Consider the following 15,317-nt stretch of genomic DNA (forward strand, 5'->3'; position numbering starts at 1 on the left):
CTGATAACATACAAGATAGATTAATCATAAAAAATTGCTGAACAAAAGCCAGATACAAAATAGTATGTACGTACAATCTTGTTTATACGAAATTTAGGACCAGTAAAACTAGTTTCTAAGTCATGGATCTCATTAGTTGCCTGGTACTGGGATGGGAACTTTTACATCTTGATTGTGATTAAGTTATGTAGGTGTGCACACCTTCCAAAACTAGTGTCAAACTTGAAATGAGTGCCCTTTACTCATGTATATAAGTATATATATATATACTTTTTTATATATATATAATATATATACATATATACATATGTATATGTATGTATATACATATGTATATATACATGTGTATGTATGTATATACACATGTATATATACATATGTATATATGTATATATATATATATATACATTTATATAAGATGTATATAAGTATACATCTATAAAATTGATTTTTAAAGTGTACATCGCACTCTATACCAAAAATAAGTGGAGTAATTTCAACATCATGAATTTTTTTACTGGAGACTAAGTAATTGACAGGTCAGCAAAGGTGACTGCTTTGATTTTAAGAGATCCACACTTAGAGGTTTTCCTGTTTATGGAGAAGCTCGTATTAAAGAGCTCATAAGTGATGAGGTTGTTTCCTTGATTTGTATACTTTATAACAAGCATTGACGTCTGTGAGATGTAGACGATATTCCTTTACTGTAAGTGGACACATGGGGATTAGAATGTATAGGCTTCAGATAAATGGGATTAGCATGTCCCATATTTGAAACTACTTCTATTAACTATCAATAACAGTACTTCACAGGTTGTTTTAAGGATCTAATGAGGTTTTTTTTTTTTTTTAATTAAATAAACCAGAAAGCCATGTATTACATACTGGCTTGCTTTACTCTCCCCTCCCTTTTGTTCCACTCCTTGTGATCAAGGACTAGGTAAAGATAGCCTGGGTCACAGTCTTCCATAGGCTTCTGGTAATATGTTCTGGGTTCTCTTAGCATATTCCTTTCTGTATTTGTTAAGTTATACCAGAGATAACACTTCATCACTGTATTTAGCTAACTTGAAAGAAGCTTAGGTCATACAAAAGTGATTGTGCTTTACAAGAATTTCTACTCACTAATATTACCACCAAATATTGGAATTCCAGTTTTGGCTTAGTTGTTGCAAAAAATAAAGATCATGGCATAAATACTGTCTATTTGCTTGTTTGATCATAAGATAGTAGACTTAACAAAAAACCCAAGCAGGTTAGTAACATGTTGTAATCCAGGGCCCCAAGCAAGGCAGGCTTTTTAATCAGTGCTCTAAACAATCAAGAGTATTTGATATGGGCAGGCAAGGTTGGGGAAGACTTCATGGATAAATGGAATATATATTGGATCCTGGTTTATTATGTTTTTTAGAACTCAGAAACAAACACATATTAAAAACTATGGAAATTTAAACATAAATGATGTCTGTATTATAGCTCCTCCCAGAGTGGTACTTTGAGACTATGTTAACGACACATGGCTTTTCCAAATATACTATTTTGTTCCTTTTTCATTTATGACCTAAGATGGATTCATTACTCTACTTGAGCAGTATTAAGCTTCACTGCCATAAATCCACTTATTTTATAGGTAGGAACGAGCCTTGCTTTTGACTCTAGAACCTATAACTAGTTCCACTAATAAAAATGAGTGATCTTATAGTATCTGATATTCTTTCAAGAAACTTGTTCTTTCTCTACAAGTAGATTTAACATTGAAATCTGTCTACATGAAAATAATTAACTTGATTTGTTTTGGGCAAATATTTCTGCATAAGACATTCCAAAATTATATGATTCCTGATGTAAAGTGAAATTCAGATTTTATATACTTGTATACATTCATTTTTCTAAAAGGTAACATGGGTGTTTGGGGGAAAGAAATGAAAAATAGGCAGATCACACAGGATTTTTAGGAAAGTGAACACACTCTGTGATATTATAATGATGAATACATGTGCTACATTGGCCAAACCTGTAGAATGTACAACACCAAGAGTAAACCTTAAGTTAAGTCTGGACATTGAGTGATTATGATGTTGATGTGGGTTCAGCAAGTGTAACAAATCTACTACTGTGATCAGGGATGTCAATGGGGGAGGTTATGTATGTGTGGGGGCAGGGGATAGGTCGTAAATCTCTGTACCTTCCTCTCAGTTGTGCTGTGAACATGTAACTGCCCTAAAAAAATCTTTAAAAAACAGTAATTTGTAACATTTTTAAATATTGCAGTCATTTCTTATTAAATCCAATAGGAGTATTTTTCTTCATATAAGGTCCCTAAGTAATAAATAGCCAGTCAAAAGAAAAGTGAAAAGAAATTTCTTCTCAGTAGGTCATTTTGGTCTGGTCAATAATTCAACTTTTCTGAGTAACAAACTGTAAAATAATTTGTAAAATGCAACTTTAAAGATAATTGCTGCCGAGTAATTTTTAAATATGGTATATTTCATATCACAGAGGGCATTTTTTTTAAGTAAGGTGTTCTAAATATTCTTATGGTTGACAGAGTAAAAATTTAAACTTAACGTTTTTTACCAGTTAATACCCAGGACATATAAGGGATAGGGTCTTTCATTTAGTAGAAGGTCACCATCATTAATTTACAACTGATGATTTTATAATAGGTCCTTCTAGTTCTTGATGGTCATTATTGAAGTATAACGCATTGAAGATATGGCCTGTACAAAAGCAGAACAGGGATCTTAATTAGAATTCTGACAAGCCCACTCCAATAAAATGATGAGATTATTTGTAATTGATGTCACAATCAATTACCATTTAGTTCATCATGAGCATTCTAATAGGTCTGGCCTTGGTATTGGCCCCAGGATGTTGCTGAGTGAGTGGCTGCCCTGCTTATGCTGTTATAGAGACAGGAGGGCACATTTTCAGTCAGCATCCTAATGACCTCTTTTGAAGTCTATTAAATTAATGACCCTGTCACACTGTTTTGATCTCTTATAACCTCAGTTTGGGGTTTGTGTAACAAATTAATGTTTGGGAACCATGTGGCAAAAAAGATCTTTTAAAATGTTGAAACCTTCACATTACTTACTAATATTCAGTAGAAGATATTGTGCAAGAGATAAAAGCAAAAATACAAATCACAGGGTTTGTGTGTATTTTATAAATGAGAACTTTAAAACATTTCTCCATACTACCAAAAAGACGCACTTCTTATAGTACCCAAATTTATTTTTCTTTTTGAAAAGGGGCTGCTTTCTTCTCTAATTCTAGGTGCCAACAGGTCATGTGTGGTTAGAAGGTGATAATCTACAGAATTCTACAGATTCCAGGTATTATGGACCTATTCCATATGGACTAATAAGAGGACGTATCTTTTTCAAGGTATTATTTTCTGCTTAAAATTTAGGCTTTCTTCTCTGAGCTGGAAAAAAAAAATTCTTTCAAAATGAACTTTGAATATTCAGCTATCAGTGGACTTAACTGTAGCAGTGACTACATTTAGGAACCTGCTGGCCTTCAGAGCTATAAACATTACCCTTTCCCCCACTGAGATAGGTAATTAAGAGTAATTTTTTGTTTGAATAATAAAAATTCAAACTACTTTAGTTATAAGAAGCCTTTCATTTAAATCTCCAAAATGTAATTCTTTCTCATATAACTTTTACAACTATATGTTTACCTTGGGCATAAATTAATATACATTTGCAGAAGAACAGTGTCAAGTCAAACAAACTACCTGTTAAGCAGGGATATCCCAGTTAAGTACACCGAGTAATGGTCTTACCATGGTTATAAATGTATGACTCAGGAAAGATTATTATTTTCACTGGCAGTGAGAAGAACACATGAATACTTGGGGTTGTTGGATAATTTGCAGGATTCTTTGCACTTATGCAGATGTTATATTCAAATACTTAGGTTCAGGGTTCACTTTATTTGAGGGTAGTAAAACAAAACACAGACACACATATTCATACATCTAAATTCACGCACTATACACAGGTAACTGATATAACACATCAATGTTCCAAACTTTAGAGTTTAAATACATGTACACATACAAGTTTACTTTCTAAAGTCTTATTTTGATATAATTTGTTCTTGACTAAAGAATAAGGAGAACGTATTTCATATATGGCACAGAGAAAACAGATGGATAAAAACAGGGAGTATGATGATGATATAACATCATTTCATTAATTGTCTTCAATCACATTTTGATTTTACAGATTTGGCCTCTGAGTGATTTTGGATTTCTGCGTGACAGCCCTAATGGCCACAGATTTTCTGACGATTAGCAAGCATTTATTCTTTTGATTTCATTATTCTCTCCTATTCAAGTGAATTTATCATTGCCACTGAAACCATGTACTTACTAATAAACTATTTGCTATTTAGTTTTAGTCGTTTTTGTTAAATGTAAAGAATAAGCAACACACACTGCAAGCTATATTAGTTCAAAATATATGGATAAAAATGTAATCCAAAGTAAGTCCTCTAAATTTTATGATAAATATAAAAATATTTTTAGGGAAAAAACCTGGGTGACAACCTCACTTTTGAACTTTTGGTTTTATAGCTATGATGAAAGTAATCTCTTGAACATGCCTTATACTTTAGCTACATTTACAAGTCAGAGTAGTAACTAGTCTTGTAAGTCCAAACTAATAATAAATACCAGGAGTTCAACCTAATAAAAAACTGCTAAGTCACATGCTTGGTTCACTCATTTGAAATTAGGTAATGAAGTTTCAGTGATCCCATAAAGGATTTCTCAGATTTTTTAAAAAATGAGTTCTGACTTATACTGTACATAGATTATCAAATGCAAAGAAAAATAAAATCTTTAGAGAGTATTATAATCAATAATAACATTATAAAAGTCCATTTGGTCATACCAGCAATGTAGTGGTTCTCTATTCATAAATAGAGACATTAATACTCTTAGACTTTGAAATAAAAAGGAAAGCAATGCATCTGTTTCAAATTAATATTTTTTAAAAAACTGCCACTTCCTAAGTTACATTTAAAGTTGAAGATGGCAGTGTTCAAGCCTTACTCCCTTTAATGTGGCCACACGAAGACTCAGGGAAGATAGTGCCAGGACCCCGGAGTCAAGTCTTTTGACTCCAAAGCTGTCTTTTCCACAGTTGCCACTTTACCTTCCTGAAGGTAACTTCATGAATATCCATATCCAGTCCTAGTTATGAGACAACTAGTTTCACATGCTATTCACAAAGATTCTAATTTAATTCTAATGACCTGAGAATTTGAGATACTTGTACAACAGGTTGATAACTTTAGCACAAATAAATTTCATGTTACTTCAGAAACTTAGTAACTATAAAGGAACATGATGATACTGTGACGCTTAACAAGAGGAGACATGCTTATATGAAGAAAAGGAAAATTCTTATTTTGTACCAAGGAGAAAATGTTCTCCTTGGGAGAACAAAGTTCTCAGATGGGAATTCACAAAATATAATTTATAATTCAAGTCTTTTTTTTTTTTGTGATCTACAAATATAAATTATAAATACATATAAATAACTGAGTTCATTTTCTATTAACCTAGGGTGGCCCTCGCTTGAGTCTTCTATTTTCTCTGCAAATAAAAGAGCTGACAAAAAAAGAATCCTGCTTCTTTTTATCAGCTTTATACATTTACTTGAATGGGCGCTCTTCAACATGTATGAATACAGAGTTAAAGGATCCCATTTAGTGAACAATTTCAGCCATAATGAAGGAGTTCTATTATTAGTGAACATGTATCACAAGAAATCAGGGTAACTTCTTCTGCTTCATCCTTGGAAACACTGTATTTTCCACCACATCGGCAACTCAGAGAAAAAGTGTGATCACCTGTAAAGAAAACAACATGATGCATCAAAGGTTTACAAGTAACTATTTCAACACCTTTTTAAAAATGCAGCTTATGTCACAGAAATTGCAAACCAAAAAAGATTTTCAGTAAGTATAAAATGTATCTAAATGAGAACTTGAAAAGATTTCTTATATAGGGGCAGTGTTTCTAAAAATTACCTACCAAAGAATCTTTTTGTTTTGTTTTATTTTTATTTACTTTGAGAGAGGGGGAGAGAGAATCCCAAGCAGGTTCTGCGCTGTCAGCGCAGAGCTCAACTCAGGGCTTGATCTCATGAACTGCGGGATCATGACCTGAGCCAAAATCAAGAGTCGGACACTCAACTGAGTGAGCCAGTCAGGCACCCCAAAGATCTTGAGGGGACAGCAGATGCTCAGGGGTGACCCATGACATTTATTTGAAGTCTTCTGTTTTCTGTTTTAAAATATAAATTTTACATTCCTCTCAATTTATTTGTCCAAATTATTACTGTGAAGGAAAGAGAAAAATAGCTCTACATGTTTTACTGTTAAGCCACATGCTTTTTTGCCTGGAGTATATCCTTTTAGAGAAAACTCTGCTAACTTAACTGTTAATCAAGTTTAACATTTTAAATACTCTCTGTTCTAGTATCACACTAATTCTGTGAAGTGAGATGCCCAACAGAGAGCATACAGCACAAGGTTTAGTCTACCAATGGTAGAAATTTCACTAAATCTGTCCTCTTGACAAGTTGAAATGCTTATGTCCTTTAACTGAAAGAATCTCTGATCCACTGGTCATTCCATTTCATTGTCACTGAGAAGTGACTGTCAAAGAAAAATAATGATTGATCACCTTATCCTGCTACTGCCATAATTTTTTATTACAAATATATCAAATATCTTCATTCAGTTCTCAAACATTTTTAACACTCAGATCTTATCATATATGCCACTAAAAAAAAAAAAAATTCGACCGCCTTCTATTTGTTCTCTAATCAAGTTTGGCCTTGGAAAAATTAACAAGCCAACTTTTGGGGTGCTTGGCTGGCTCAGTCGGTACAGCATGTGACTCATTCATTCACACAATCCTTATTTCTCATCACAATGCCTTTTTTCTCCATAAACAAAAATAATTTGATCTTGTATTTTAAAATGCTAACATCCTTTCTGTCTGAGCCAACATATATACTGTAGTAGAGCATGCTTTCAAAGTGAATTGTTTCATTATTAAATTGTCTAAAACTGTACATATTCTAACCAAGGGTTTTCTTAAGCTAAATCTCCCTCTTGTTTTTTTACCACCTCAGTGAACACTGAGAAACAATCTGAGGTGACAGGCACTCAGTAAATGATGCAGAGGCCACCATGGGCTACTGTGGAGTTTTGTCATAGAGGATTCCAAATGTTAATGCTCACTAAAAATTCACATCTTGTTACGTTTCTTCTTGTATTATTCTATCACTTAACAAAGTGATATCTTCACAGAAACCATTTTAAATACATTGAAGGCAAAATGACCAAGTTGTGAAACAGACTAACTCTAAGGGGAAAAGGTTAACTTCACTCCCTCAACAGTTCTTTAGGGATGCCTTTTAAGCATAGTAAAATGCACTGTTTCATACTGTCCTTGGGTCAAGAAGATGGTAATGTGGCTATGTCTACCATGTAAGGCTTCATCCACTTTTCTCCTGCTCGGGATCTTCACTTTCCAAGGCTATTCTGAAAATGGCTATGAAGGAATCTTCGATTTCTTATTTGCCCAGTTGATCACACTTGGTATTGAACTGCATCTGTCAAGAATGCTCTTTTCAATTGCAAAGAACAATTCGAAATTGCAAATTCAATTGCAGAACTTACATTACTGGTTTTTAATATTCTTGCAAAAATAACAGCTTCATGCAGCTGTTGGCTGCTCAGTATGTTCTCTTAAGGATTATCTCTCAACAATAAGGATTATTTCCATCTTCATATATAAAAAAAACAAACATTAATTGAAATAAGTGTCAAAGTATGTCTTATACTTTTAAGATTCACTGTAGCTTCTTATAACTGATTCATTGGCTGTGGTTAGGATTCTTCTATATCTTCTGCACTGTCCAGTTTATTTAAGGGAATCCCAAGGACAGTGACACATTTATAACTTGACGATTTCATATTGTACATTTCCCTTTAATATCTTGTTTTTTTACATTTGTATCAGAAATCTCATTGTATTTGTTGACTGAACAGATGCTTGAACCACCAATCCATATTCATTTAAAATAAAATCTAATATTATTCATATTTTTAAAAGGCTACTGAAGGAAAAATTACAAAAACCAGTTTGGCTATTTCATATTCTCAGGAATCATTAGGAAACAAAATATATTAATTAAATCAACTGCAGCAAGAAGAATTTGTCTAATAAGAGATTAAACACACATACACCCAATACTGACTGATGAGGTACCAATACTATATTTTCAAAAAATAAATTTAGTTGGGCAGTTCTCCTTGATAAATGACATGCTTTGGTCTGTCCCCTCCATGAACTAAAAGAAGTCTTTCACCGGATCCTATGTCACTAGTGTGTTCATAGCAGTTCTCTCGTTTACTCTGATGAAACCATTATTAACCCCTGGGAGCCCCAGGTACACAAAACCTCAAATTTCCCAATCATTCACTGCAAATGAGAATTTATACACTATGATTTCATTTGGCACTTCAGGAGCACAGTGGCCTATAGGCAGAAACATGATTCTCCTCCTAAGTCAACAGCCTGTGACCCATCTAAGAGCATGAAATCAAAAATTTGCCATTAAAAAAAATATTCCAGTAAACTTCTTTTCAGGAAGGATGAGCTATTTATCTTCTACCTAACCATACTCACTAGTAAATTTTTATAAACCCCTAGGGAATTTTTACCCCAGGCTAAACAATAAAGTGTTAGGAATAAAGTATATAAAAATTCTAGGAATTAGTAAGATTTTCTTCACTTGTCCAGAGAAACATGAACGTAGAAGGAACTTCACAGTGTCTAACCAGACTGATTCACAAAACTATCAGAAGAGTAGAGAAATTAGATTTGTTTAAAAAATATAATAGAAAAGGGAAAAAGAATGACTTCATGGTGGGTAAAAAACCAAGTTCCAAGCAGGAGAGTGTAGTATTAGGAATCCTGCCCTGACAGTTTGTGATTCCATATAAAGAAACAAAAATAAAAATTCTAATAGGAATTCATCTCAAATATCAACACAGGAGGATGGAAAAAATTATTTTCCCTATTACACTAGTGGGGAGTAAACCAAAACCCAAATCATGTAAAAAAGAAAATCTCATGAAACTTTATGTACCTAACATCTAATTAGAATAGAAAAATGACTGGAGGGGCACCTCGGTGGCTCAGTCAGTTAAGTGTTCGACTTTGGCTCAGGTCATGATCTTGCGGTTTAGGAGTTTGAGCTCCACACTGGGCTCTCTGCTGTCAGCATGGAGCCCACTTCTGATCCTCTCTGCCCCTCCCCAGCTCATGCTCTCTCTGTCTCTCAAAAATAAAATAAACAGAACTGGAAATGGGTCAATAATGGACCTTTAGAATGAAACAAAAATATTCTTAAAAACTATATATATATATATATATATATATATATATATATATATGGCCAAGCTATTCTGTTTTTTTAAGATTACCAAATATCCCATGAGAGATTTTCTTCTTAAAGAAAATCTCTAATATTTTTCTCTACTGTAGTCAAGAGAAAAAATCTCAACCTTCATTCCAACACATTTCTTCGAGATATACTTGAGCATCTACTGGTCCCGTATTTCTTAGATCACCTTCTGTAAAATATAAAGAGATGCTTAATTTGATACTTTAATCATAACCATGAAGAATGCTGAAAAGACAACTCCAGCCTGGGGACTACAGTTCTACTTTACTTACCATTTAAAAACTCATTTTACCACTTTTGACAGCAGTTTTAAGGCTACCTAATAGTCCACTTCTTATAAGCCTTAACAGTCAAAATCTATCCTATTTTCCACAAACATTGAACAAGCAAAAACCATAGAATTGATTTTGATAATTCCTTGTGATTAACTAGTGACCTCTATTTTGTGAAAGGGAATTTTTTTGTCAGATAAACTATACCTGTAACTAAGGAAGGCAGCGTGGAGTTGGGCAAAAGTAACTATTTGAACCTTAGTTGTAAAATCTTACTAGCTTTCTAACCTTAGAAATATACCTTAGATATACTGAGTTATCTCTTAGCTACTTCAGAAGGGTTGTTATGGACCAAATTGTGTGTCCCCCAAATTCATATGTTGAAGTATTTGGAGATAGGCCTTCTAGGAGGTAATTAAGATTAAATAAGATCACAAGAGTGGGGTCCTAATCCGATAGAATTGGTAGCCTTATTAAGATGAGGAAGAGAGGTTTATCTCCATGCACAGGCACCAAGGAAAGTAGGATATAAAGACACAGCAACAAAGAGGCCATTTACAAGCCAGTAAGAGCCCTCACCAGAAACCATATTGACTGGTACCCTGATCTTGGAATTGCAGCCTCCAGAACTATGACACATAAATTTCTGTTATTTAAGCCACCCAGTCTATGGAATTTGCTTATGGCAGTCAGAGTAGACCAACACCAGGGTGTTGTTCTAATCAAATGAAATGAGGCCAAAGTGCTTTAAAGAATAAAGCTCTAGGGGTGCCTGGGTGGCTCAGTTGGTTAAGCATCCAACTCTTGATCTCAGCTCAGGTCTTGATCTCAGGGTCGTGAGTTCAAGCCCCACGTTGGGCTCTGCACTGGACATGGAGCTTACTTAAAAGAAAAAAAAAAAAAAGAATAAAGCTCTAACCAAATGTAGGGGGCTGTTTGTCATCTGATTTTAATTGCTTTCAACAGAGTCGTAGGAAACTTAAAGACAATACTTTAATAAAAGATTTCAATAACCATATAATACAACTGTATTGTGTTGATGTTCTATTGCTACTTCCTAGGCTTAAGTTTTCCGTACAGGTGGAAGGTCCAAAGAAGCCTGAAATTCCAACCAAATTTAGTAAAAGTATGGTCTAGGTGGTAAAAGCATGCGCGCGCCCTTGCTTACAACAAGTATACTCTGGGACAAAGGAAGCCACTATAGATAAGCATTTGTCTTTGTTTTTAAGGGCATGTTATACTTCACGTATGCTTGTATTGTTCTTCTAGAAGTCAGTGCTTAAAAGAAACTTCTAAAATCCACCCCTCACCCCAATGAAATTTTCTTTAGCTGTCTTACTAGTCTCTTGTTCACTTGCTGAGACTGCTTTCCTTTGTTCCATGTGAGAATGCCTACAATTTAATTATATTTAATAACTGCCTGTTCAAATTTATTGGTGAGTTACACAATTTTAAAATAGATGAAAAAATTTTACAATATTTTGAACTCACTATTGTTTTCTGTTAAGTATGTCAAATATTACATCACTTCATATTTACTGGGTACCAACAGTCTATTAAAGTGGCCCTAAAATCCAAAGATACAGACATTGCCCAGTGGCCAGGTATAGCCCCTCCATGTCGGGGGCCCACTGAATAGCATATGCACACTGTATCAGTATGCGAAGTGATTTCTGAACAAAACAATTTCCACATTCTACATAAGGTACACTGGCTTTAGGCTATTCAGTATTTTAATTTTTAAAAACTTCTCCCTGGAAGTCCCATGGATAGAGAAAAAAAATCTTAATCACATGTTTTACTTCCTTACAAAGAATGACTAAGGTAGTTTGCTTGAATGGGGAAATGAAACATTGTTTTAGATTTGAGGAGTAGGGGTAATTGGCACTTAACAGATTATAATTAGGGGAAAACATATGTAAATAATTTACAATCAAGCTGCCTATATTCCAGGGTATCTTATTAGATCTTAAGTAATTCTGAAATCAAAGCAAATCAGACAAGGCAGAGTTGATAAGATGAATAAGCCTTTTTAATCCAACCTATCTTGGACACCTGCAATACAGCAATTATAGAAAAAGACAACTCATTCCTATATATCCATTATGCTATTTTCTATTTTAAAATAATAAGTGAGAAATAACTGGAAAAGATAACTGCCAAGGAAGTCAGCTTCATATTTTTCTGCTTCTCTATTAGGAAGCTATTGTTATTCTTACCTAGTTATTATTTCATATGGAACTCTATTATTCCACCTACTCAAAAACAGTGGCTTTTACCTTTTTATTATTTTTTTCTTCTTAATGTACAGTAACTTTAGCTACCTATTTTAAGTTGAAAGGTCAACTTAGATGATATCTCATAAGAGAGAAATAGAATGCAAAGAGTACTTTCCCAAGTCAGAGTTAAAAGTATACTAAAAAATATTTTCATGTTCTGTGGCCGATCTAAACATTTATATGTTTTATCTGATAATTCAATATTATGTGGACACTGTCCAAGTTTTTGTGGGAATTCTGATTTTAAAAGTCGTATCTGACACAAAAGAGAACACACCAGGCGATTCCCCATTTTCTGAAATATAACAGGCAAAACTACTCTGCTGTTGGGTGACACTGTGGTGTTAGGTGTGGGGGGAGAGTAGTGACTAGAAGGAGTTGCAGGGCCTTCTGGGTGCTGGTTAGTTGGATGCGTTTACTGTGAAAATCCATCAAGCTGGACACTTAGGACTGGTGCACGTCTCTGTAGGTATAGTTCAACAAAAAGTTTTAAAGGTAGTGTGTTAAGCCTCCAATAGCTATATTTTTTAATAGAAATAAGGAAACAAAAGTTAGGGGAAAGAAGTTAAAAGCCTCATAAGAAAGTGTGTGTTTCTTGAAAAGATGGTAATCTAACAACTTCTTAAAAAGGCTGGGGGTGATTAACTCAGGGAGATTGGATCCCTGGAGAATTGTATAATGAGCTGAGGGGGTACATACAAGTAAAAGGTGAATCTAAATGTAGGGGGTGGGGAGGTAACCACGATCTTTTGTTGAGAGGCAGGTGTCCAGGGAGTGAGGCAACAGCAACCTCCCCCCTACTAACTACGATTACAAGGAAGGAGCACAAACAAATCAATGTTGTTTTTTTTTTCTTTCTAAACAATGATCTCTGCTTGTCCACCATTGTAGTTATAATTAGAAAACTTAATTCCTCCCTAGCCTGTAAAGTAACTCACAGGAACCTTGTAATTAGCTTTGATAATTGTCTACTAATCAGGCATGGCATCTGCAAAATAGATAAGTTCCTTTTAACTATTACATATTATAAATATTTTTTCTCATTACAATATTTCAATAGGTATCTGAAAATGTAAATCCTATCTTAAAATTTTCCTGTTAACATGACACTACTAAAAATGTTGAGAAAACATAAACTGACTTCGAAAGTGATTTAATTAAAGGAATAGATCCAAGATTTAAATCTGCAATCTTAGCCACAGAATGGTAATAAAAACAAGCAAACCCAGCCATTTGGAAGGAAAAGGCAATGCCTGGCATTTTGGGTACTCTATCTTAAGTCCAGTTACACTACATGATTCCTAATTCTTTGAAGGAAACGGGCTTAGCTTTTCCTAAGGTATGTAGGCCTGCTCACACCCTGTGCAGTACCCACAGCTTAGCCAAATATGGAGACAAGAAAAAGATCCGAATTTATGTACGTACAGAAAGCAATGAATTATAGAGATTCCTGAGGAATATAATGATAAGATCAAATAATTTATGTGGTTACTTGGAAAAGAATCTTTCAACCTTCAGAAGTATAGGCCCTTATGACCTTGTGTTCTATTGGATTTGTCTGACAACAAGAGGTGAAAGAATTCTGTGGTTCCATTGTCTCAACAGTGGGATCTGAGAAAACACTGGCAGGACTCATCAGAGAGGTTTATGAGCCTGCAATTCAAAGAGATTAAAAGGAAAATCTAGGGAGATTCTTTCACACTGAAGAATAACATTAAATAACTATTAGCAGCTTGGTTCAGTAAAGCTTACTAGAGCTCTCGCTGGGTCATTCACAACTTTCTAAAAGAGGAAAGGTTTTTTTCAGCTCCATTTGGGAATCAATAAATATTTCTTACTTCTTACAAGACAATGGCATTCCAGTCTTTTAAAGCTTCCTCCTAATGATAGTAAAATTTCTAAAACAACTCTTTGCTGCCTAATAATTACATTTCCTAATCCCAGGAAACCTTTTCTAACTAAAGCTACAATTCAAATAAATACGTAAAAATAAATAACAGCAACAAAAAGCTGTGGTGGAGAGGAATTTAACTTTATTCATTATGGCTGAGATATCACAAGTCTCATTCAACCCAATACTGGCCAAAAGATCTAGTCCATCCGCAGTTCAGTCCCTACTATTCATGTGTAGCAATGTCGTAACTTACCCAAGCGATCAAGTCCCCAGAATGCTCTCATTTAGCAATTAGTCTACTGTATTTATTTTTATGTCTTAAAATACTTAATTTCACACTTAAAGCTTTAAGTCATCTGTGTGTTAAAAGCTAAGAGCAGTGTTTTTCTCTTAGCATCTTGCTGTTTTAAAACCAAGTAATTTAATTTTAAACAATCACCTCATTCTTAAAAATCACTTCACTATACATAATTAAAATTTTCATATAGGAACTAACTGGAAGGAAATCAATTTCCTTGTCCTTAACAGTCTCTGTTCTTAGAACAGTCTCTACCTTGATAAAAGAGATTCAGAATCAGGCAACATTTAATTTGAAACCTGTTCATTAAATCAGAAAGCTCTATAATCCTTTCCCAGATGAAATTAAAGAGTCACTTGCAAGGCTTTCCATATCAAAGAAAAATTAAAAACTTGGGAGTTTAATTATGGACTTGGAGAACTGTGGGGCTTTTATAAACTGAGTGTCAACCCAGTGCTCGTGAAAGATACCAAATGAAGACCGGAAACTGAATTTCACGTTTCAGTACACAGCAGGTAGAACAGCATTACAAGTAAGCCTGGCCTCTCATTCTGACCCTCAAATAGGAACTCACTCCTGATTATCTGGAACTAAAAATAGTAGGTTGTACACACCTATTCAAAACTTGACAGCCCAGCACAATGATTAAAAGTCAGAGAATGACTTTTGAATTTCCCCTCTATCAATTACTAGCCATGTGACCTTAGTCAAATTACTTAACCCCTCTGAACCTCAGAATCTTTCTCTGGAAAGCAGGTATTAATATCTTCCTTTAGAGGCTGTTAAACAATGATTGAAAGACAATTACCATAGATCTAGTGCTCAATAAACAGTAGCTCTTTTAATTGTTATCTCCTAATGCTTGTGTTGACCTGTTCATAACAGACCATAAGAAAATGACTAAAGAGTAATCCATTATGAGTGGGGGAAAGCCTCAAGTACCACAGTGTAGGAAGGTAGCAACTCTTGACCTTGTGTGGATTTGTAACAGTGTTAAGTTTGATGTACTTGGCTATTGTCGGTCCCATTAAAATCAGCCCATTATTATCAGCCCATTATTATCAAAGC

At 34.3% G+C, this 15,317-nt stretch overlaps 2 protein-coding genes across 10 annotated transcripts in view; one reads left to right on the top strand and one right to left on the bottom strand.

Annotated features, from left to right (window-relative positions):
• IMMP1L (inner mitochondrial membrane peptidase subunit 1) overlaps nucleotides 1-4,406 on the top strand; it is an 82,243-nt gene extending 77,837 nt beyond the window's left edge. For all 7 annotated transcript variants that reach the window (XM_078433346.1, XM_078433349.1, XM_078433351.1 and 4 more), the window contains 2 exons: nucleotides 3,280-3,390; nucleotides 4,239-4,406. In XM_078433346.1, the coding sequence (XP_078289472.1) occupies nucleotides 3,280-3,390; nucleotides 4,239-4,307 (180 nt within the window). In that variant the 3' untranslated portion in view covers nucleotides 4,308-4,406. The remainder of the gene's footprint in view (nucleotides 1-3,279; nucleotides 3,391-4,238) is intronic.
• Nucleotides 4,286-15,317, bottom strand: part of DNAJC24 (DnaJ heat shock protein family (Hsp40) member C24) — a 55,614-nt gene continuing 44,582 nt past the window's right edge. For 2 of the 3 annotated variants that reach the window (XM_060606276.3, XM_060606275.3), the window contains exons 4-5: nucleotides 9,607-9,675; nucleotides 4,286-5,871 (exon numbers count right to left, since the gene is read on the bottom strand). In XM_060606276.3, the coding sequence (XP_060462259.1) occupies nucleotides 5,741-5,871; nucleotides 9,607-9,675 (200 nt within the window). In that variant the 3' untranslated portion in view covers nucleotides 4,286-5,740. The remainder of the gene's footprint in view (nucleotides 5,872-9,606; nucleotides 9,676-15,317) is intronic. The other variant, XM_060606277.3, reaches the window with a different exon arrangement.

Source organism: Panthera onca, chromosome D1 (genome assembly GCF_046562875.1).
Source record: "Panthera onca isolate mPanOnc1 chromosome D1, mPanOnc1 haplotype 2, whole genome shotgun sequence".
Classification (NCBI taxonomy): domain Eukaryota; kingdom Metazoa; phylum Chordata; class Mammalia; order Carnivora; family Felidae; genus Panthera; species Panthera onca.